The 25214-nt window shown below is 35.9% G+C and overlaps 1 protein-coding gene across 1 annotated transcript in view; it reads left to right on the top strand.

Annotated features, from left to right (window-relative positions):
* The window catches only part of PRKCE (protein kinase C epsilon), a 300001-nt gene that overhangs the window by 187510 nt on the left and 87277 nt on the right, over positions 1–25214 (top strand). The window contains exons 6-10 of the mRNA XM_026121196.2: positions 2148–2280; positions 5176–5318; positions 6547–6643; positions 8406–8620; positions 9680–9853. Coding sequence (XP_025976981.1) covers positions 2148–2280; positions 5176–5318; positions 6547–6643; positions 8406–8620; positions 9680–9853 — 762 coding nt within the window. The remainder of the gene's footprint in view (positions 1–2147; positions 2281–5175; positions 5319–6546; positions 6644–8405; positions 8621–9679; positions 9854–25214) is intronic.

Below are 25214 nucleotides of genomic sequence, written 5' to 3'. Positions count from 1 at the left end.
TTCAAATTAGTGCCATCTCCTCCATTTAATCGATAAATGTTATAAAGGCTTATTGTGCCTTCTGATCTTTTTGTAATATAGCATTTACTTTGTAATGATAGATTACCAAAACAGTTTCATTTACATGGAAATTATTGTAAAGCAGTTTATTCTAGTTAATAAACTCTTTATAACATCTAAATGTTTCAGTTAAAGTTTCGGTGAGTTCTGTCTCTGTCTTTTCATTTTCAATCTTCTCCATTTCCAAGTTAAGAGCTTCGTCATTTTAATTCAAAAGAAGCAGGATCAGACTCTGTATCCCTTAACTGCATTTTGTGTGGCTGAGTCAATAGCAGATGATAGTATATGGAGTATGTTTGGGTATCCTCTGTCAACATAAAAGACTACCTCGAAATCATTCACCAAAGCTCACCTCAACAAAGACTGCATCCAAACTGTCAAAATGTAGAACAAAAGCCATATGTGCATTGAAGAAGACCCATGGCTATTATATAACAAGACAGTAGTGATAACACAAGGTACTGCATAGCTAACAGGTTTTTCAGCATAATTGCTTTCTATCTTTAGTAAGCTTTTGTACATGAAGGGAATTAACTCAATGTAGGCTTTATGATATTTTGCATTTAAATAAATGAGGATATCGCCTGAAAACTAAATGAGCTGCCTTTGGAACAGTACTCTCAGGGAGATAAATACATCTGCAAAGGACAGATATTTTGCATCAGAACAGAAAACAAAGCAATCCGTTCACTTTGGTTAAAGGTCTGTCTCAGCTAAGATGGCCTTTTAGGCTTGCTTAGTAAAAGCATGCTAATTTCTCTAGACAGCGGGACACCAGGGAGTAATGCAACAAGTCACATTGAGCTTCTTCAAACTGCTCAGCTTTAATGTCTTAAGTATTTTTGTATAGCTGGGTTGATAGGAGAGGATTGGGGGGGGGTTTACAACTGTAGCCCTCAGCTGTAGCCAGTGAATGCCCTATCTTATAGAGACGTTGTTTGTTTGTTTGTTTTTGTTTTAATGGAAAAGCTAATCAGAGCTCACTATCCTCACCATCCTGTTCTGTTTTGTGCAATAACAAGGCCGTACTATCTTTCACTATCTTTCACTATAGGATTAGCTAAGGTAAAAAGGAAAGGTACAGGAAAAAAGTGCAAAAAAAGTACATTTCTGTGTTTCTTTTTTTAAAATCCTATGTTTATAGATCTGAAAAAGCATAGTAAGCGGTTAGAGCTGTGTGTAGAGCCACTATTACAACTTTGGTATGAATTCGTCTAGACATTTAACAGATCCCATTCTTCCCATGCAATTCACTACCATTTTTCATACTGGAAGCACTTTTGAGTATCTGGTTTACAACCAAGAAATACTGTATTTTAAGTCTGAAAGTTGATCTCTCGCACAGAATTGTGATACAGGACTGTATCTGGCTAGTCCTGTTTTTGAGTAGTACCCAGTGCCCACAGGAAGATATAAAATCTTGCACATATTTATATTCCCAGGCTCCAGGCTGGTGGAAGCTTGTATGGTTTGCTGATACAATGCTCTCATTGTTTAGAAGGGGTACTAGATCACTGGAGGGAAGCCAGCGGTAATAGGAAAGGGAAGGAAAAACATTGAAATAAATCTCTTGCTATACAGTGGCCACTGTAAAAACTTATGAATGACATCCTTTAATTAGTAAGTAATCATACCTTGGAGTCCCTGAATGTAATGATTTCTTTTTATCATTGTCATAGCCTAAAGAACAGTGGGATATGAAAAAGTAATGGGTTGTGATATATTTCTCTTTTTTAGTCCTGTATTAGCTCTGCCTCCTGCTCTTAAAACAATTGGGAGTGACTTCCTTGCCTTCCACATTAACAGATCTTTCCTGATAGCTATGTATTTGTTTTTCCCAGAAGTACTAGGAAGCAGACTTTAGTCTTTATCTGTTGGACAACAGCAGCCCTTCCCCTTCTTTTCCCCAAATAAAACAGTGAGAACTCTGGGGCTGGAGCATATGCAATAAAAATATCATCATTTGAGCACAGACTTATTTCATCTTGTCTGAATTCTGTGGGGTTTCAAAACATAACAGGGCCTCAGCGTACACTGATTATAAAGAGATTAATTAGAATGAAATATGCTGTGTTTTCCTTTTTCAGCAAGTGGGATCCCAGCGTTTTAGCGTCAACATGCCTCACAAGTTCAGCATTCACAATTACAAAGTGCCCACCTTCTGTGACCACTGTGGTTCATTGCTCTGGGGTCTTTTGAGACAAGGTTTACAATGTAAAGGTAAGGATTACCACTTCAGAGCTTTTCTTTGTTTCTGTGTGAGTGCAGTAGACTTGGAAAGACCTTCCCTATTGTAATCAAAAATTATGTTACTCCCATAAAATCATTCTGTCCTTTCTAGGATGTACAGAAATTAATAGAAAGCAAACAGCAGAATGTTGTGGGTGTTGCCATGGTGGTAAGATGCGATACAAGCCAATGGTGGATGTAGACAACAAAGGTGCAGAAACAAATTCTGCACTGGCAGCTGTGTAGGTTTATTGCCACATAGGAAATTAGAAGTTGACATAAAATTAGGAGCATGACAATTTACATCCCATCAGCTCATATGCCTTCAGTGTTCTCAGGGTTGTAGTGGTGGTTGTTAAACTTTTGAAATTGTTATTCTGGTAGGATGGCTTATGCAGTACCACTTTACACTGCTTTTTTCCTTTATCATCTTCAAAAATGACTGTATGTATTGAAGGCTAGGCAGAACAAATGTTGCACCATACCCAGAACATGAGGTTTTTTTATATCTAGCTAAATCATGCTTTGTGATAATCTGCCTAGCCCCTCTGTTCAGAAAGGAAAGGATTCATCACGTTCTGTAGCTCATGGATTATATATACTGGACTGCTTATGAAGTTTCTGAAGGAAACTAATAGAAACAGTTGGATACATATTTCCTTGTTTGAAGCAGAGATATATATTCTAAAATGAGGAGAAAACAGTACATACACTTGCAAAGAAATGTAATGTTTTTAAAATAATGAGTAAATTGCTGTAATTAGTGCATTTATGCAAATGATGTCCTGAAGATTATGTCAGATCCTTAGGAAGTAGTACCTAATGGAATTATAAACATTTTCATATTATGGCACCTTTATGAATGGGTAGGTTCATATTCATAAATATAAAAAAGACATTATGTGCTCTTCTAAGGGGCAGAAACACTGAGTTGTGTATGTGGAAAACCCTGTAATCTATTAATAAAATTTATCTTTTGCAGTTATTCGATATAAGACATAATTATATGTGAATTATTTGTGACCTAATGTTTCAAGTCACAAATTGCTGACCAGCAAGGGAAAGAAGATTGTCTCATGACAAAGTGATACATGATAAAGAGCATTCTGGAGTTTAAGCCTTCCCCTGTGGTTCCAGCTAGTGCTCAGTGATATAATGTCAGACTCTAAATACTGTTACTTCACTATTATTAAAGATTTTATTCAAAAGCTATCTTAATTATAGTGGAGCTATGTTCAGAGAAGATTTTTCAATTAAACCCGATTCTTTTGCTCTTTAATTTTTAATCAAAGCTATAGTATCTCTCTGCTTAATCTGTGAATACATTAGTTTGTTGTCATATTCTCTCTCAAGTACCATACTGGCTCATTTTCTGTTAACTGTTGGAAATAATGTTTATCTCGTGTATGAATATACAGTATAGGAGATGCATACAAACACTAGTTCAGAGAGCCTATGTTGCTTTCTATATGGTCATAAAATTTGTGCCTACAAAATATGGCATGGTCTGCATGAAATCTAGAACTCATCTGAGCTGGAAATGTAATTTTCCCTGTGCTTTGTTTTCTCTCTTAACAATTGTCGAACAGTGCTCCCTTCTTCAGAGATGTACTTGCATGTCCAGTGCAATAGCATCACCAGATGCATAGCATCTCCAGATGCATAGCATCATGAGAAGCGTATTCCAGGCAATTATTCCTGTATTTTTTCACTGCTTATTCCTGTACTTCTTTTTACAAAACATTTGCATGGAGTTGGAGTATACAAAATTTTCCTGCTTTCTTTATTTCAAGCAGTTCAGTTCCTGTATGTCTGCTATTACGGGTCTCAAGTCAAATATTTGACTTGCCACTAAGCTTTGGTCACCAGATACACTTGCCTTGAAAATACGATGCATAGCAATTTCTTCTTGTTATTCTGGTGAGCAGAAAGGCACTTGAAAATCAAAGGCACCTGCTTTCTGAAGTGCTTATGGTTACCTCATAAATAATGCCTATGCGCACAGCTGTTTTTAATCTCGTTAAAACTCTGTTGAAAACTTTGTTGGCTAACAATATAATAAAAATATAGCTTTAGAAATACATACCTTTTTTGATTTTTTTTGTCTAATGAAAGTAATGAAGTGAGAAATTTGACCGACTGAGTGTTAATATAGTACTTTATTACACTTGGGAGTTTTGCTTTCTTTATGCCTTGTTCCACAAGAGGGCAGTGAAGTCTAAGATAAAAGGTGTTCCCTGACTCCTGACAAAATCATTCTCTGTTATTTGTAATGGATCAGATGTGTTCTCCCCCACACCGGGAAGCAATGTAACTTTTTTCCCCTTACTAATATGCTAGTGAAGGTATTTAAGAGGAAGACCGTAGTAAATGGATTGTGATCTAAAGACAGAGGCAGTTTGATAGTGCTATAGACTTCTAATAAAACACTCTTGATTTTATGCCTGACTATAGCAGGAGTTAATCTTCTTGAGTAAAATAGAGTAAGAGGCATTAATAATATGAAGGACTTACGTTGCTCTGACAGAGTGAGAGCAGTGAATGGTTATAAAATCTAAGCTCTGAAGGTTTTTTGTAGTTCGAACTCTATTTAAGATTTATAGAATCATTAAGTGTTTTCTTTTGTTCCCATGTCTGTTTTGGGGACTGTCTGAAGCCACTGTTCTGGATGCTCGTAGCAGAAGAATGATAACCAGGTTAATCATTTTATATTTCCATTCCAAGTGCCATTGTAAATCCAGCTAAATATTTTTCTACTGAAATTGCATTGTGTTTGAAAAAGATATTGTTAGATCCAATAAGGTCTGATCTAAGTGAGACAAAATGCATGCTAAGGTAATATTTCATTTACTTAAGATTTTTTTTTCCTGACACATTTCGCTGCAGTTTGCAAGATGAATGTACATCGACGCTGTGAAACAAATGTGGCACCAAACTGCGGAGTGGATGCTAGAGGCATAGCTAAAGTTCTTGCAGATCTTGGAGTCACTCCAGATAAGATTACTAATAGTGGGCAGAGACGGAAAAAGGTAATTTAACTATTTAGTGTCGCATAAAAAGTGAGATAAGCCTGTCTTCATTTTAACTTTAATAGTTAGGGTGGAATCCCGCTCACTTGACTTGCACAAAAATTTTTTTTTTAGATCAATGCAGGACTGAGATTTTGGTTCTTGATTTATACATGCAGATCATCTATTCTGAATTTCATTGTGAAATTTATTTTGATGTAGTAGAGTTTTGCAAACCTGGAGGCTATATAGCCTGGAAAGATTTACTCTCTTTAAATGAGGAGGAAGATTTGACAGAAAGACAAGGTCCGACACAACCATTCGTGAAAACATAAATGACTATCTGTCTCAGAATTGGTGTGGAAAAACTGATTGGTTGAAACACTACACTACTTCACGATAATGTTCATAAATGCTGATAAATGACCAGTATGCTGACTCTCATAAAGAGGAACTGTTTGTCAGCTGGTGGTTCCAGAGTTAATTGGATCCAGAGTTATCGTCACTGTTATAGGAAGAACTAGGCTGTTGTTCTTGGAGCAGGAAGTATAGGTCACCTTGTGTACATCCAAATTTGATGGAACTATTCTGTTTTCATAATGTGTATCCTGGATGAGAATTTGACCACACTTTCTATCTGTGTTTGCATGGTTGTGACAACAGAACCATTGCTCTCACTTACAGAAATAGAGAAATTTTACCATACTTTCATAAAATATTGTCTCTCTGTTCTGCTGTAGCCTCATTTTCCTGGTTATTGCACTCTTGGCCCCCCTGTACACTCCTTGAAAATGATACAGAAACATAGAAAACTCAGAAATAAATAAATTGAACTGTGACTCCTGAGAAAGCAAATTGCCATGTTCTTATTTCATTAGTGAGTTTGTAGTGCTTGTTGATATTTGATGTAGTTAAATGTATTTACCAGATAGATTTATACACAGGCTCAGGGTGGCTATTCAAAAACTTTCCTGCTCACTGAGTATGATTATTACATTTAATTCTTCTTAAGAACTTTCATTTTTCTGAATTTCTGGCTCTTTTTCTGTTTATAGTCTGGTCTGTGTTTGAAGAGATGCCATATGTTGTATGGGTTGTGGTCCAGCCAGGGAGATTCATCAAGGCTAGAACATCTTGAGTTTCCTCCGTACTTTCTACTCATGAATTAATGTTATTAAATTAAATTTCCTCTTGGCACTCTGTTCTGGAGGATCTCATTGCTGAGTACCCCTTTTGGAATTGTTCTTAGCTGATTGCAGGTGCAGAGACTCAACAACAAGTTCCTGGAACCGCATCAACGGAAGATGATAGGTCGAAGTCAGCACCAACTTCTCCATGTGATCAAGGTTGAATAACTTTTCTTATTTCCTAACTGATACATATTGTTTTAATATCCTTGACTATGAGGAGTAAAATTGCTATTGCAATCAGCTCCAGCCTTTGTAGATCCAAATCAACAAGTAGTTACCACCAAAAAATGGAGCATCTACTAAGAAAGTTATGAAATGTAAAAATCTTTTAAAGAGGCCTGCTTCTTGTTTCATTTAAACCTGTAAAATTAAATGGCTTTCAAAGTGAAAATTATAAAACAGTCATCTTAACATATTGCTAATTTTACTGAATGAGCCTGTGCCTCACTAAATGCCTTTGCATAAGAAGAATATATTTTCTCTTGTAAGTGTAGGAACATTTTAGATAGTACCACGGGTCCTGAGCAAGCTTTTATTTATCTGAAGGATAGTTAATAAGTTTTTGAGATGAAACTGTCTTTTTGCAATTCCTTGTTGAGTGTTTGTGAAAATAACAACTTCCATCTGATTAGACTGTGGTAGAATGTCTGTGTGGTCTTTAGAGATAAAGATGAAGATATGAAGATACAGAGATGGTTTTATGAAGATAAAACCATGTTTCTTGTCAGTCGTTCTTTTCATGCATTCATTTAGAAACAAATATTGTAACCCTCAATGATGTGACCTGATTTTATTGAACTGAATAGCCTGACTGACAGAGTGCATATGTCAGCAGCACTTTCAGAATCTAGTCTGCTCTATGTTTTTAAAAATCAGATAGTGTGTGAGGTATCTTTATGTACCATCCTGTGTATACAATGGTGTATGAAAAATCTTCTTTACGTCAAGAGATAGGAAGGCACATACTTTTGTGTCAGATTCTTGGCAAATTATTTACAGCTGAGAGATTTCTCACCCTTATTTTGAGGGGGAAAAAACTTCCAAAGCTCCATGACAATACTTACTGTAAATCTCTGAGCCCAGAACTAATTTTAAGTTTTCAGCCTTTTGGTTTCACAAACAAGTTTTTGGTTAAATAGTATTTTGGAAGTATCTGAGGTTTTGGTTAAAATAAGAACAATGAAGCTATCCAAATTCTATTTAAATTTCACTTTTGTAGTTGGCCAGGAAAGTCGTTGCTTCCACAGCCATAAGGAGAAAGCACAATGTAAGAGCTTCAGGTAGTCACTGAGGTCCACTAGGACTCACTGTGCTTAACCTTCAGAGAGCTTCAGAACTGTTTAGCAGATCTACAGTTGCTGCTTGAAGCAGCGCTCGTAAGTGGTCAAATACTTTATTGGTGGGCGTCTGATAAGAACTGGAGTTCAGTCAGATGCTCCATTCACATTGACTTCAAGTAGGACTGGGACGCCCAACTATCCTTTGAACTTTTGAAGATACAACTATAAAATACTTAAGCAGGAAGATGAGTGAGTGCTTCAGAAAGACAGGGCTATCAGTGTAAAACAAGGTACTGCTCTGTGGTGCAGGAACACACAAAAATCCCTGAAACAACTATTTGGCCACTACTCCGACTTATCTTTCAAGTTTTGGATGTGTCATTCTCTTAGGATCTTTTTAAAAGGCCACCCTTCCTGTTACAGCAGGTTCTTGGCTGGTTACTGTAAGGTGGAGAAGTGGTTTGTTAAATATGTATTCTTAGCCACAGAATGCACTACATAGCGTTCAAGAATGCTGATTAGAAAAGATGGGAGGGAGATTCAAGATGGATGTCGCCGCCCAAAACTGATATGGGACAAACATAGACTGGTTTTCTAATGTTTAGTTAAAGTGAATACTTTTCCTCACATTTCCACAGAAATCAAAGAGTTGGAAAACAACATTAGGAAAGCATTATCATTTGACAATCGGGGAGAGGAGCACAGGGCAACAGCTACGACATCAGCAGACAACCAGCTTAATAAATCTGGGGAGAATGGTGAAAATGGGGAGCTCAAACAAGCCCAGACGAAGCGAATAGGCCTTGAAGAGTTCAACTTCATCAAAGTGTTAGGGAAAGGCAGCTTTGGCAAGGTGGGTAGCATTTTCTTTCTGGTGCGAAGGTTATTTTTGACTGTTCTGCTTTGAAAATATTCATACTGCTATTCAGAAAATGCTTCCACCCTAGTGGTTTCCTTCCATTCTTTACCCACTGGGTAAAAACAGCCTTTATGGTGAGTATCAGGAATATCGGCAAGCTGATTGCTGGAATTTTCTGCACTTTAGGTCACTACAGTAACTAGGGTCAAGCATTTTGAAATGAGATGTCAATATTTCACTGTTTCAGGATATCGATAATGAAGTGAAGAATATACATACTGTTCAGCAAGATATATAGTAGTGGTGAAGCAGGAAAAAGGAGCCTAGGAGTTCATTTGCTCTCTAGAAAATACCCAGTTCAAATTTACTTACCTCACAGAACAATTTATGTGTGTTTGTTTTTCCTTGGTGGGTGTGCTTAGTGCTGGAGGAAGCAGAACTCAACATTTCCACTCAGATCTGACGAGCAGAAGAAGCTTACAGAGATGCTGAAAACACCATGTATGCTGCAAAGATGTAATTCACCAAAAACCTTCCCACGATAGGGAATTGATGAGGGTGGAACAGAGTATAGGACTTAAACCTTAAATAATAACAGCAGTTAAAATCAACAACTTAAAAACTGCCAGAATTGTACGTGTGATTGTATATCATTACGTTCATCACACACAAAGTCTCCCTACCAAAAATGGGAAATAAAGGTGGGAAATAAATCAGTGTTTATACCAACTTACTTACTTTATTTTTTGAGATCTCATTAATAGTCATTCATTAAGATATTTAAATAAAGGGATAAAAAAAATTATCCTCTGCACTCTTAACTAACAGATAAAATAGATACAGCTTTTCTCAAATCTAACGACTGCCAGAGGTATCTTCTGAAATTACATCACTCAATTATATAGAACATACAGTTTCATCCAGGCACGTATGTAGTTATCATTCCACTGCTATTTTTAAATCTGTTTATATTTCCAATGTATTAAAACGCATATGGAACCCAGCATTTGTGATACATTATGCATATATGAACAGAATTTCTGTTTATTTTAGGTCATGTTAGCTGAGCTAAAAGGTAAAGATGAAGTGTATGCAGTGAAAGTCTTGAAGAAAGATGTTATTCTTCAAGATGATGATGTAGATTGTACAATGACAGAAAAGAGAATTCTGGCATTAGCACGGAAACATCCATACCTAACACAACTTTACTGCTGCTTCCAGACAAAGGTAAGCTGCATGAACTTTTTCCAGATCTGCACCTAAGGACCAGCATTAGCTATTTCCAGAATAAAGGACAGCAACACAAAAAGTGCAGCAGTATTTCTAAAACAATTCTGAGATGCTTCTGACATTTCAGCATTTCAGTAGGATTGAATAGGAGTGCTGACTGTTGTTACATAGCATGAATACTATTACCTTGTAAGTGCCAGAAGATGGCGGTAAATGAGTTAAAAAAAACACAACAAAACATAAGAAAAAGCTACTGAGGTGCCGTTTTCTGGGTTTCTGGTGTATATTAATAGAGTGTATCATTTGCTGAACTAGGCACAAATGTTAACATCCATTATTCAGAGTAAAGATTCTACATTGATCACAGAAATGCTGTTCTTGTTAATTCTGTCAGAAATAATATTATGGCAGAACACCCATCTTGTCAATTTTCTTGTGCTGTGTAGTGTATAAAATGTTCAAAAAAGAAAAGAAAAAGGTATGTTGCTTTTCGGATAAGTTCTTACAATGGTAATGCTCTGCATGTGCTTGAACAGCAGGCAGAAAGTGCTGAAAATAAGATCCTGTTCCCACGGTACGTTTCTTCTTGGGTGTCTTTCATACAGAATTCCTCTTTGTAGCACACGTTTTGGATTTGCTGCTTAAATATAAGCAAATGTTTGGATGGTGCAGCTGACTGACTGGGATTTCTGAACCTCACCAGTCTAAGTGCTTGTGACCAGTTGTGTTCACAAACTATTTCTGTTTTTCTTTTTAGCCCCTTTTTCTCTCTTGTCTTTCAGCAGAGCTGACAGTTTTTTATCTGATATTTTACCTGATTGTCCAGAAAGCTTTATGAACAAAAAATACACAATATGAATCTGTCTTGTAGATAGAATACCAATTTTATACTATTGAATTTATTGAAACATCCTTTATCTTTGAAGTGCCTGATAAAATGCTCACTATTTCGAATTGCTATGGTTTCAGCTTTAGCCTATTGAAATAAATATGTCATTCAGTTCAGTGTGACCAGTTTTTGACCTGTAGGGAATAAGTTTAGACTTTTTGTATTAATAAATAGTATATACACACAATATAAACAAAATAATTGAAAATAAGTTCATTTCCTTCACTTAACAGTCCTTGTATAGATTCAAATTCTTGGGTTTATTTTTTTCAGATAAAGATGACACTTGAACGTTTGAGTCAATTTAACTGAAGTGGAAGTTTGGCGGATTAAATGAATAATGAATTTGGGCTATTGCACCAAATTAAGAGTTAGTAATAGTGTGTGTGTGTGCAAGTGCACACACGTGTATGTAAATATCTATATTTTGCTAACCAGTCACACAGTATAATCAAAATGTGTATGGCACAAATGAGCAATCGCAATAATTAAATGTATAGAATTACAAAAAAAATAAACTAGAACTAGAAGATTTTTAAGCAGAGTTGTCAGAAAAGATAAATACGGCAGTGGGAAAGCCATAGGAAAATGATGAATAGGATGAAGATTATAGTGTGTTCAAATATTCAAATATTTAATGTGATTTTACAGTTTTCAAAATAGAAATGCATTAGCTTTTTATGTGCTTTGAAGTTGACACAAAAAATGGCTCATGAAGGTATATAATAATCTTACATCTCCAACTTATGTCTTTAAAGTACATTTCATTCATTCACACATTCATTTAATTTTAATATATATGTGAACATATAATTTAAATGTTTTAAAATACTATTTTAAAAGATATTATTGTAAATGCACATATTATTTAAAACAAAGAAAGTGGTAGGAAGATAGTACTTGGGGTGAGGGATAAACTCTATGAACAAAGAGGGATCTCCAGGACTAAAGCAGACCACATGCCCTGAAATGTAAATAAATATATCACCAGCCTGACATGAATCATGTAGCAGAACATCAGTAAAGATTACTTTTACATAAAGTGAATTATGCCAGAAGGTGGTTCTGCTATTTCTCTGGTTTCCTGGAGTTCTTTCCCTTTGTATTTCTCATCTCTTCTCCCCTCTTTTATATCGTGCTTTTTGTCTGATCCTCCCTACTTTCCAAAGCTGTTTTTCAAAGTAAGACATTCAGGAGTTCCTCTCACACCATCTTCCCTCTTCCCAGAGAGGCCATCTCTTGACCAGAGAAACTGAGCTTCTTCACTGTTGCAGTTTGTAGTTTGTGGTTTTGCTTAAATTCAGATGAGTTGATAGGTAATTTATGTTAGTAGTTAGAGTAATAAATAGTCTAAAATAGAGTTATAAACATCAAAAGACCCTTATTAAGCAAACAAAACTACCCCTTGTGATGCCCAATCAAATTAAAAGAACACAGTTGAAAAATTGGAGGGTTTTTTGAGCATGGCCTATGAATAGTTTACAAAGAACTCTGATAAAGAAAAAAACCCTCCAGAACATATTTAAAAACAAATCTGTTAAAGTTCTATATTATTTATGATATATATTATCAACAAATGAAAACGTACCAAGTAAATTAGTCATTGAATTATTTGCTCAGGTTCAGTGGAAAAACAGGTAGAAAACCTTGCTTGAACAAACATGGTCCATAGTAAAAAATAGCTTTACTGTGACAAAGGCTATTGTACGTTAGACTTTAAAATGTGTTTGACAGTAGTGTCTGGTTACTTATGCTGCAATTGTATGCAGTGCCATGGCTGGCTGCATTTTGCAGAACTAGTCCCTGAAGTGATCATGCTGGAATTGAATTTTACATTTCAAGTAGAACTTACTTGTCATATACACCCTGACTTAATGTAAAGATTGGCTCTGTATTCATTGTCAAAGAACTCATAGGTTGACTTTCCGTATGTAATGAGATTACTTGCTTTGTTCCTCTTGCACGAAGATAGAAATGTGAGTTTGACTTAATGATGTTGATGATGTTGTTTTCCTTGAGTAATAAAGTGAAAACACTGCAGAAAAGTTGCCTAATATGCTTGTGCAGTAAGTATGGTTCAGTATTATTTTATTTTCATAAAGCAGACTTTTCATTAGTATCATTTTTTAAATTATATTATTATTATCATCAGGACAAGTGAGGGATCCTATTTAAAATTATCTTGGAATGCAGAAATCATGCCAAATAATGGCTAATAACAGCATACTTTCATACACTAATGTGTTTTGGCCCTACATCTCTGAATTTACTTTTAGCAGTCTCATGCAGCTTCTTGATAGTGCAGATGAAAATTCTGCAAATTACAGATACTGGGCTCAAAACTACTTTATGCACATCACTATTTTAAATACAAGAATAATTTCACTGAATCCAGGATTAGCACTATAGTCTTAGTGTGGCCTCAGTTCAGCAAAATATTTCTGTTTGAATAAAAGCACATACTTTCACTCAGTTAGTCTCGAAGCTATGCACATTTAAAAATTTTCCTGAGTGTGACATGTGCTTTTCAGAAATGGATCCTTCAACTGAAGGACTAAGAAATTTTAAAACTTTACGTAAAAGTTCAGTTCCATCTCTTGTTCAAATAGCTCAGTAAGATGGGTGTATATTGAACAGGGAAAATGTGAAGTTTCAGAACCGTGAAACTTAGCCTTTTTTAATGAGAAGTTTGTATTATACAAAAGGTAGGTAAGGTATGCCGGGCTTCACTTTATGCCTCCTACCCCCCCCCATCAACCTTCTTCATAGTACTTATAATTTTATAGACCTCTACCCTATGATATATATATATATACACACCTTAGAATTTATAATAAATTATCCCAATAAATACCTTAGGAAAGGGTTTTTTTTAAGTATATAAGACAGTGAGTGGTTTATTAGAATAATTCATTAAAAATTTAGAAGAATAGAGACCTACTGCTTTAACATCTACCATTTATTTCATATCCAACTTCATGGAGTTTGTTAAATTTTGAGAATAGTGCTGTACGATACTTTAAAGATGACTGCCTTCAGCAAAATTGCTTTGTACACATACATGACCAAGTACAGAGCACTCTCCATGTTGAAGACACTCATAACTTCTAAAGGAGCCTTAGCATTTCTATTTCTATTAGAGAAAACAATTATTTGAGTAAATGTTAGAAAAAATCAGGCAGGTTACTAGAGATAGAGTTATCGCACCCATGAGAACAGATTTTTTTTCCCCACAAGGACTGCACGTTAAAAGCAATATATGTATTCATGGTGCGTAGTTCCTGAGCTGACCTGCATGACCATTCATTTTTTTTTCCCATGTTCCAGTGCTATAAGGTAAAGATTAGCCATAGGATGGTGGAAGAATTGAAGGAGATGTAGGAATTGGCTGTTTTGACATTTTTTCTACCATGTGGATCACTTAGCTATTACACGGTACCTAGCTGATTTACGACTGGTTTATCCTAGACTGTGCGTACTGTGGCTCAGGTACCATTCCTTTCTGTGCCTTTGTACTGCATCTAGCACACTTTGAGTATTGTTGGAAGGCTGTTGTTTATGAAACTATAATTTAGGAGATTTTGTATCAGCTTCTGGCTGCCATGATGTTCCTTTGTGATTTAGGCATATCACTGAACCTCTTTCTGCCTCAGATCTCCCTTTGTAAAAACCAAGAGTAATCAGTCCTTCTACTCATGGTTTGAATTTAAATGTTTCCAAGGAGGGTTTGGATGTCCAGTAGTACAATATTACAATTGTGCATGAGGATCAGTATGGAAAAGTGGAACATTGTAAAAGGTGTAAAAGGAGTTAAATTCTTTAAGGAAGTGCCTTATTTTATTTGTATAAGAAAATGTAGCACAGCAAGAGGAAGGACATCATATCTTTCTTTAGTCATGACTTTTAATTTATTTAAGAAGAATCATCTTAGTATGTGACCAAAACTCTCTTTGATAATGTAAAAGCAAGTTTTATTTCTCTTATGTGTTCTGGTAAAAAAAGAAAAAAAGTAAATGCCCTATGTAATAATAGCTCAGAGTAGTGCCATTTCTAATACACAGTGCAAATGAACCTAACTCACTGGCCAGTGTTACATTCATCTGGGACTAATCAGAGCTTATAATCCATTTTATCTGTTATTCTTGTGCTTTCGTTGCTAAGCAGCTGAAGTCATTATGCAGGTATTGCTATATGGGTGTAATCAGGTTAGCACAAGTTTGCATTGCCTTTTATTACTGATTAGTGTCAAATTAGAACTTTTTAGGGCCCAATTCTGTTCATTATTATCCCTGCTTCAGTGGGTTTGTACATGCGTGAGTCAAAAAGCTAAATTAGCCCTTGTATTTTTTAGTGCTAAAATATTTTAATACAATTTCAGCACAAATTTATTGATTAAGATTTCATACTGGTAAGTGTTAACTGTGGTAAAAGGTGGAATAAAATGGTAGGGATGCACACAGCAATGTTACTAATACAGTTTATATTATGCTACCTTTTTATATACGTTTATATTTATAAATTATATTTAAACTTCATTTTACTATTTTATTTTAATATATTAGTACATATGCATATGCACATAATTTATATAATAACATTTTTTTTTTTATTCCTAACTGGTTCCCACAGGCAATTCACATCATAAGAAATTAAAGTAAATGGATATTCACTCATACTTCAGAATATCTCATCAAGCACTAGCAGTTGGAAAGAATGATGGCTCATGTATTGTACAGTTGCAAAGCCATGGAAATGTAGTAAACTTTGGCAGAATAAGGTTTCTCAAGAATTTTGGGACTATGTACGTTAAATTTAGATATCCTATTGACTGCTACACAGTATGAACACATTGATTGCTATCAGTGTATTGTCTAAAAGTAGACACTGTGGTCAAAAATAGTTGGAACGGTGAAGCTGCTGATTAAATACTGTAATCATTGTGTCTCACACACACAAGCCCCTGTTTCCAGCATGGTGACCCCGTTTTGGGAAACTTGCTATTATGCTGCTCAGTTATTGCTAGCTGTTCTTGAAAGATTATTAAAGCCTGGTTAGCTCACTGAAGGTTCATTGTTCACAGTAGTCCGTTTAGTGTTAAACTCCAAGTCAGGCTATCAGTGCAGTCAGACTCTTGAAGGGCCCATAGGAGAAATTACTCCTCCAGCATAGAGAAGGCATCAATCAGAAGAGTCTAAATGCTTCTCTTTCAGACAGGAAGGACTTTTATTTTGTGATGTCACACCCAAACAGAACAGGACTCTTTCACACCCTCTCAAAGCTAGGGCTTGTTCGTAGTTTGCATGTATGAAAGTGAGTGCTGCAGCTGCGGCTTCGCAGATTGCTTTGCTGTAACTGACTGGGGCCTCAGCAACCCCAGAAATAGCCCTGATTCAGCATCTGTAGCCAGGATTCAGTGTAACTACAGTAGTGAAATAGATGAGTTTGCATTAGAGGTGGTTGCAGTAGATGAGGTGGAGTTTGCATTGATTTTTATTTGCACTGGTCCTCGTGCCTGCACGTTAGGGTTTTAGAGGTAACTATACCATCTCAGCAGTAGGCAAACCCAAAATTCAGCTTCATGATTTTCTAGTAGATTTTATTCCTGATGTGATCATGTGCAGACAAGAGGTTTTTCAGATAACAAGTGGAGCTAAGGTGTGGTAAGTCCCTTTTAGGTACTGTTTTCATATCTCTTGGAAAGATTAGCTGGAACTACATATTGCACACTTTTCCTCTTGAGAAAAATTTGTTTCTCCAGTTGAGGCATGTCTGAGGGGAGGAATTTTCAAAATATCTACTAGATGTTTTGCCAGCAAGTTTCCTGGCAAGTCTGTCTGCCTCTTGTATACCATGCTTTAGCAGAGATCAGAGGAGTCAGGGGTATTGCCATCCAAACAGGGCCAAGGGGGAAGCAGACTTTGAATAGAACTTGAGTAGGCATGCCATTTACTGGGTCTCCATGTAAACTTTGTGTTAAGGCTGTTTTAGCATCATGCTTGTTGATTCTTCATCTGGTATTCTTAATTTAACTTATCCTCATCCAGGAGGAGAACTGAATGGTGTGGCTTTAAATGAAATTCTTCAGGCTAAGGCTAGATCGTGGCTTTTAATTTAGCTTTGTCTTGGGAGAGAGGAGTGGGAAGAGTATGGTTAATCCATCTTGTAGCAGCAGCCTTTGCAAGAAACGTGCCTGATCAGTTTGCAGCAGGTCTAGCTGGCTAAGGTGGGGAAATACAGCTGCCCACTCACCCAGGGACAGGACTGCTGAAGCAGTGCTGTGCCGTTACCTGCCTCCTATTGCTTGGCCCTGGGTCCATAGCATGCTAATCTATTAGCTGTTTGCCACCTGGATCTGGCGTGTATGGTTAAATAGGACTGGGAGAGAAGCTGAACTGCAGGAAGCCCTGTCAGGAGGCACTGTCTTGCCACAGCCATGTGCTATGATCTGTCTCCCTTCCTGTCCTTCCTCCACACCCACGGCTGGACAGCATCCTCAGACCCAGTGCAGGATCTCCTCTGTTTGGACAGTAGAGACCAAAGTACATGACCTACTAAACCCACTGGCCCTTTGTCCTGGCATTCAGACAGAGCAAAGTCCTAAGGACCCTGTGTGCTTTTTGCTGTATTTTATAGCCGTATAGGGCTATTCACAATCTGCCTATCTTGGGTTCGATATAAAAATGAATTTGTTATGACAAAACCTATCTTCAAAATAAGTGGAAACATAATGCTCACATGGTGGCTGTCAGGATTCCTTGTTTATGCTAGCTGATTGTTTAAAAAACATTTGAAAGGCCTGTTTCACTCCCAAGTGATTGTGGGAGAACATTTTATGCTATGTTTGTTAGGTGTTGCTCTTACAAGTAAACAACTAACTCACCCCAGAGGAAGACTCAGGAAAAAGGAAGCTGTACATAAAATTTGATTCTTCTGCAGCTTCTTTTCTAAACGCAGGAAATGATTCTCTTTGGGATTCATTTGGGCCCTTTAATACTTCTCTTTTTTTTCGGTAACAACAGTAAGCTCAGTAAATGATAATTGTACACTAGAGAATTTCACCATGGGAAAGAAATAAAATTTATGGAACACTTGTTTTTGCATCTTCATTAAAATAGTCATTGTTTTTTTTAGCGTGTGCTCAAACTAATAATTTTAATTTGTTTTATCTCACATTTTAATATATTGTTACGGGCCAGAGTGAAAATTTTTAGTTTTGGCATAGTGTGTTTTCTGCACCGTATGCCTTGTGTATGGCAGACCAAACTTGGGTGCCATATTATTTGAATTAGACTTTATCTCTGCTTCTCAAAACTGCATCATCAGTAAGTTATTTTTACACTGTTAAGGGGAATGTGAGAAGATTTGTGGGAGTACAATTTATGTGATTTTGTGTCAGTTTTGAAGCTGTGTGAGTACTTTTAGCAGAAACACACAAACAAGCACGCACTTTTTTTTTTTTTTGCTGGCAGCAGGGTTTGCTGTTGCCTAATTACAATGGGGTATGAGTAATGGTGCCTAGCCTACATTCTCATGCTTATGTGTGGAGAAAGAGAGTGATGTAAAGAGCTTCTTTGTGGTCCATTCAAGGTGGGCCCACGGCCATTGTATAAGCTAGGAAGTATTCAGTGCTTTGTTTATCTCCTCGAAAAAATGACAAGGAATTTGATCCATGATGCCAACTTAGCAGTTAAGAGAAATGACTCTCCGGAGGAAAAAGTGGCTCCCCACTGCCTCTAGAATAGGGCTGAAATCTTGTATATGCAGTGTATGCATCTTCCACTAATAGTAAGAAACAGTACTAATAGTAAGAAACAGTAAATGTAGGTCTGTAAAACATGTGTGGGTAAATTGTATCTCATCACTAATGCTTTCTGTTCTCTTCTCCTAGTAAACTGCACGCTCAGTTATTAAAACGTAAGTGTTCAGGACTGAGGACACCTGATTTGACAAGTGCAGTGCTTCTGCAAAGACTCCTTCCAAATCCTGGCTGAGCTTATCAGTAGAGTGGTTCATAGGAATGCAAAGATTGTTTAGCAATTAGCTTGTGACAGTGAAAGTTAGTGTTTTTGGATGCTACTGTTGCATCTCCCATCAAATGGCTATGAAATACTGTGAATCACTCTCTTTTTGCATTTTCCGCTTTCCACATCTACAAATGTGTACAGTCACCTTTGAATGGGAATGAAAAGGGGGAGAGGGTTGCTAGTTTTACTTAATGTTCCTTGTCATAAGAGATTCTGATTACTACTGAAGGATAAATGTTGTTTTATTGTGATCTCAGAATATATTCCATTAGTGTGTCTATAATATTATAAAACTGGTATAAAACAGTGTTTGAATTTCTTTCCCAAAGGGAACTCCTCCACTTAATTTGCTCACAGTGTTTCTCCTCCTACACAGTGTAGCATAAATATTTTACTTTTCCTGCATCATTTGTACTAATCCATCTTTTCCTGTATCATACACTGTATTTAATAACTGTAAGTCTTTTTCCCGTGCACAGTGACTCTCTTTTCTGTGTGCAAGGTTAGCTTTGTAGCAATTAGACCACCAGATCCTCTAAGGATTAACGATGTTTTGAAGGGATGGTATGACTATTAAAAAACAGTAATGCAGTGACACCTCTTATAGAAAATAATTTCAGTAAATTCCAGTACAGCAAAAGCTGGAAAAACTGGAAAAAATCTTTCCTTCTTTTAAAGGTAATATATTATAATGTTCATTGAAGGCACTCTGAAGACTAGCTTGCAAACTTAAATACTTTAATTGTATACAGAATACTATCAGCTAGTAGTAAGTCTGCATGTTTCTGCAGGCTAATTTCTAAGTTGTGACTTAGAGAGGCCACCCCATTTTATCCTTAATACATCCAAAATAAACCCTATTATTACTCTTCCTTTTAGAGTATGTATACCTTGCCACATACACAAGAAGAGAAACTGTGCTTGCAGGAACTTAATTTTCCATTCAACAGATGGAAAGATGAAGGAAGTCCATTTCACAAGCTTCTATAAATAAGTTTTTCTAAGAATCTTTTCAGAATCACATGAGAATTACATTCAAAACCTCTAATTGATAAATGGTTTCTTGAAAAATCTGTGCTGCTTTTTATTTTCTTTTCAGAAGCACATTACTAAAATAATCGCAAAAACTTCTGCCTCTTAAAACTGTGGCCTGAATTGTAGGGAAGACTATGCCTTGAAGATAAAGAAGGGCTATTCTCTTCTGTGCTGCTTTACTTCCTTCAGAGGGTTTGGATGGCTAACATGATGGCAGAATTTTGGCCAGTTTTTCCTGTTGTCCGACTAATTTATACTTGTGAATTGCCAGGGTTTTCAGCTGCGAGAAGCATATGCTTTGCCAAAAATTAATCATGTTCTGGAAACAGGAAAGTATGGAAAATAAAGTAGATATAATTAATGCTTTTAAAGGTCACTGTTGCATTTATAGAACTACAGAAATCCAGATGATGAAGAGAGCTGTATGAATAATCACTTTCAACAGGTATTGAAAAAGCCTGGCTCAGGTAGCTCATGTTTATCATATAGAACAAAAAAATCGGTGTGTGGTACTTACACAGATTAATGGATATTTACAAAGACCTGTATTTTCAGGAAGGATTATGAAAATGTACTGAACCGAGAATGTTATATATGGACTAAGGGTTTTGCATGTATTTATCAGTTTTCATTAATTCTGTATGCTTCTGTAATCTTTCTCTTGAAACATATATATTTTTAACCTCTTGCTAGACTTCTTTCATCCTCTTTTGGAAAACTAATTTGTGCAGAGGGCCGAAGAAAAGGCAAAATGACAGTGGGATCACATGAAGGACTGCATAAGACCTATTAACATAAGAACAACCAAAGGCTCATTTGGCCCAGTATCTTGTCTCTAATGATGCCAAAGCAGATGCTTAGGAAGAATGTATAGGTGTAGGGTAAGCAGATCATCATATTTTTCCAGAATACTCTGCCAGTATCAGAAGATCTATGACTTGGGCATTTCCTGAGAAAGAGATGGTGTTCTTGCATGTAATGAGGTGGTATCTTTGAGCACAATATTGTATGTGGGCAGCATTAAAGTGGGAACTATATAGAAATGTAAATGTTTGGGGAGCACTGTGTTGTGTTCTCCACCTTATAGTGGAGAAATCCTCTTAATACCCCATGTGCAAACAACCAACCCAGTACAGTATCAAATTTTTATATGATGTACTTTGTAACAGTATTTCTGAAGCTCTTGTACCTGCACAATTTTTCCACCTTCTCCAACAGTAAAGAAATAATGTGTCTGATCAGCTGGAAATAGCATCTAAACTCATTAAAGTTTCTCAAATAGAGAAAACCAGAATTCCCAGAAGATGGTTTGTTATACTATTCCATAATGGATTGTCATGGATACATTAGATTCCAAAAATATTAAATACTGTAATACAGGTAAATACTACATAATAAATTTGATGGAACATATCTCAAATTAGGGTTTCTATCACTGTGTGCTTAGGTATCGAAAGAAAGAGGTAAATGTTACAGTGTCCTGTGCTTCCCGTCAGGAATGTAAGTAGTCAACCTCAGCTGGCAGTCGTACCAGAGCCAAAAGGGCATCATGCATATTTCATTAGTCTTAATTAAGAAGAATGCCAAAGAGAGATGCCACCGTCTTCCACATTTTCAATCTGCAGTGTTCTTTGGTTGAATTTCTGAAGTAGAAATCAAGTAAAGGATATTTTAAACTTGCTTCAACCACTATGTATTGGAGTATTTATTAAAGAAAAGGTAGGATATAGACAACTCTTTCAAAAATGAGAATAGCTTTATTGGGTATATTGATGAGTATAATCCATGGGTTCATTTATGGGCCCATGCTACTAAAGTAGAAGTCCTGAAAGAGAAGTAATTTAGCTTATCTGGACATTCAAGAGAACTCACATGTTGTATTTTGTAGAGAATCAAAATGTAAAAATTAAATTAAAATTGGGGTGCAGAAAGGGTCTTTCTTCAGGGGTTTAAGCTTCAGTACAGTCCTATGATGTATTTAATTCCAGGAAACACTGTCTGGTTGCATTCAGATGTGAGAAACTTGGTGGTCATGGTGCTGTGTTCTCATTAATACAGGCTTGTGCCACGTGTTTGCTTTATGCGTTGTGTATATAAACATCTACTCTGTGCTTGCAGTGTTCAAGAGCAAGTCTTTTAATGGCAACTGCTGTATTGTAGCAATGTAGAAAAGGAAGCTTGCAGGGCTTTTCTAGCATAACAAGAAACAGGAAGATCATATCCAGTGAGATTTCTGCATCAGAAATGACAGAGCTTTAGATAGGAATCTGAATTTAAGGAGTCTTAAGCTCACTAAACCTCTGAACTTTTGGAAATTTGCCATGAATCTGTGGGAAAAGTTAAGAAAGAATTGTTGCTGGGTGATATGCTCAAGGAGATTAACTGCTTTCCACAGTGCAGTTCAATGTTGTATTATTATATAAAACACTTGGTGTGGTTCAGATATCCCTTTAGGCTAATGTGTAATCTCAGCTACATGTGTAACCCAGTATGAAAGTATTGTTTCACTCCGCTTTTTAAGTGGATTTATACTGATGATTTGGGTTTAAGATGCCAAAGACAGCTTCCTAGAACCTAAAATATCACCAAGTTCAAGATGATACACAATACAGATTTTGTTAAAATTCGTTAATCATTATCCGATTGCACAGTTAACATCAGTCTGCAAATAGCATTGACAGAAAGGAGGTTTATTTACTGGCCTTGTCCAGAGAAAACTAATGTTTTATCCATTAGTAGTATGTTGTTTTTAGAGTTGTTTACATTCTTTGAAAAAATGTGGAAGTTGCTGCTTGAAGAGGCTAAAGGACATATGAGTTTATGGGTTCTTTTTGAAAATACTCTTGAAGCAAATGCTAAATTGCATTATTAAGTTATTTTCCAGACAGCAGAGAGAACATTGTGTCTTGGCAAACTGAATTTACTGTATTATATTTGAATAAAGAAATATAAACTATGAAAAAACCTTCCCAGATCTTATCATGATACAGTGAAGAACTCTATAAAGTCTTTCTGTCCAACTCACAAGTTTTCCTTGCAAAAAAGCACGATATCACCTCTGACAAGTTACTGGTGCTTGTCGAAAGATATACAAATAAAATTATTTGAGGATTTAAGTAGGATGTTTAGACAGTTTAAAACGCAGTTTTCTGTTAATGTAAAAGTCTGGGTTTTAAAATTATTTTTCTTTTTCCTTCTTTTTTCCTGTAAGTGTAGATGTCTGTTAATTTAACACGTAGCAATTTGTGATCTTCCTTGAAGCTCACCTTTCTGTGATGTAATTTGTTGTCCCGTACAAACCTTAGGTTATAAACTTCAAAGGAGTTGTACAAAGCCTCAAGATGAACTTAAGGGAAAATTTCAAAAAGAACTTCTCTCTTCTTTTGAACTAAAGACATGGGAAACTGTGTCAGTTCAACTAAAGTTTGCTTTGAAATGCTAAGTTTGCTTGACCACAAAGTACAAAATGGGAAACTTCAAATCACTGCTCGTATACTTACTGAATCACAGAAGACTAAATTCATGCAAATTGTTACCACTACTCTTTTGTTCCTAATTCCAGAGAACATTTTTTAATGATTAATATACATTTTCTTAAAATGAATTTAAGAGGTGCTACATTCCTTGGACATGTTTTAGTCCTGGAATAGTGCTAGAAATGCGTTATGAAATCAATGGGGCAAATATAAACTAAGAATCTTACATTTTGTAATCTTACAAAGTTAGAAATATATACCCCTGAGGATGTTCATTTTCCACTAAAATATGAGATTTCTTTCTATTTATGGTTAGTTAAGAGACACTGATCACATCTTTCTGCTTTACCAGCTTGCCATGCTGTCTGTCATTTCAATTCTTGTGGCTTGAGAGTAGTTTTTGATCCTTCATGAACCAAGAAAGACAAAAACTATAGCCTCTCCTTGCCTAGCATGGCTGCTATTAAGCAAAAATAAAATAAATATATAGGGAGATGGAGCATATTTTTTGTCTTTATGTTAAAATGAATTATGTGAAGTTTTGATGTTAGTTTCGAAATATGACTCATCAATTGTTGCTTGCAAAATACAGATCATTGTGAACAAGAAGCTATTCATATATTATTTTTTCAATATGCTGAAGAGCTTTACTGGGTTAGGGCCAGAATGCTCAGCAGCTTGAAGGTTAAAACCTAAAAATAATTAAAAATAGGAAAAAAAATACTGTCACACTTCTCTCTGATACAGTGTGAAATCAGATAATTGATGATGAAGAGAAAGATACCTCTTCTTTTTCTGAGAGTTCAAACTTAAATACATCTCTCTACCAGAGAGCAGATAGCATATGCCAGCAATCACAGGTACAACTACTAAGTGTTTTTAGAAAATCAGAAAATACATATTAGGGGTGGTCTTTTAAAATTTTGAGTTGCAATCCTGTTTGCATTATCCAAAGAGAATGCATTATTCCTGCATTATTTAAGGAAAGGCAGCTTGCCTTAACTTTGCATATGTAGTGAAAAAGAATTCCTGAAAGGAATTTTCCACATCTTCCCAAACTATTATGAAGCTTCCATCACTCCACTGTTCATAAATACCATTGACTTTTGCATAGCTGATGCTTGTAATCTCACCAAGCCACTAGCTGTTTCTGCTTGTTTTCTTAATATAAAAGGCTGTTGGACCTACATTGAAGCTTGCTGGTGTTATACATATAAGATGGGATTTTTGACTTGCAAGTCATGCTGCTAGGCATATAAACATTCTTCATTTTTACTCGTTGCTTATCAAAAACTGGAGTTAGCTTTGTATGTTTTTAATCTTCATATGTTCTTTGTAGTCAACTTTGATAACTGTACAGAAGAAAAGATAATGAAAGCTCTGTCTTGAAAACCACATCTTAAAGTTTATGTTTGTATGTTCTCACTGTTTGCACAGAACAATTAAGCGAAGATACATGAGTTAGAACTAGAATTTTGATTTGATCCAGAACCCATAAAAGTTGCTTAGTTTCTGATCAACCTCATAATGATCAAAGCAGGATATTATGTGATGACACCTTACAGATTTTAGCAGTGTTGTATAACATTTTACTGCTGCAGTCTATCATCTAATGAGACTGTTTATGGAAAGCGCACAGAAAATCTTCTCAGTCCATCTTTGACAGTCAGGTATAAGTCAGCAAAAACTTTTTTTCAGGATATTCAGCAATTTGAAAGGGTTTTTTTAATTATTAGAGGCTACATTTAATTCAATGAAGCTGCTAAAATAAAATTAACTATTGAAGGAAAAAAACTGTAAAATAAATATTGTTTGGATCTGTTTGTACAAAAAAAAAAAAAAAACAGACCTGTTTTCCTCCAGGCCATTCAAACACTGACCAGTTAATAGTGTGCTTTCATGATAAGTGCAAACTAATCTAAAAACAATATTTC

This window comes from Dromaius novaehollandiae, chromosome 3 (assembly GCF_036370855.1).
Source record: "Dromaius novaehollandiae isolate bDroNov1 chromosome 3, bDroNov1.hap1, whole genome shotgun sequence".
NCBI lineage: Eukaryota > Metazoa > Chordata > Aves > Casuariiformes > Dromaiidae > Dromaius > Dromaius novaehollandiae.
Note: the sequence above shows the minus strand (reverse complement) of the source record. Positions and strands in the feature narration are given on the sequence as shown.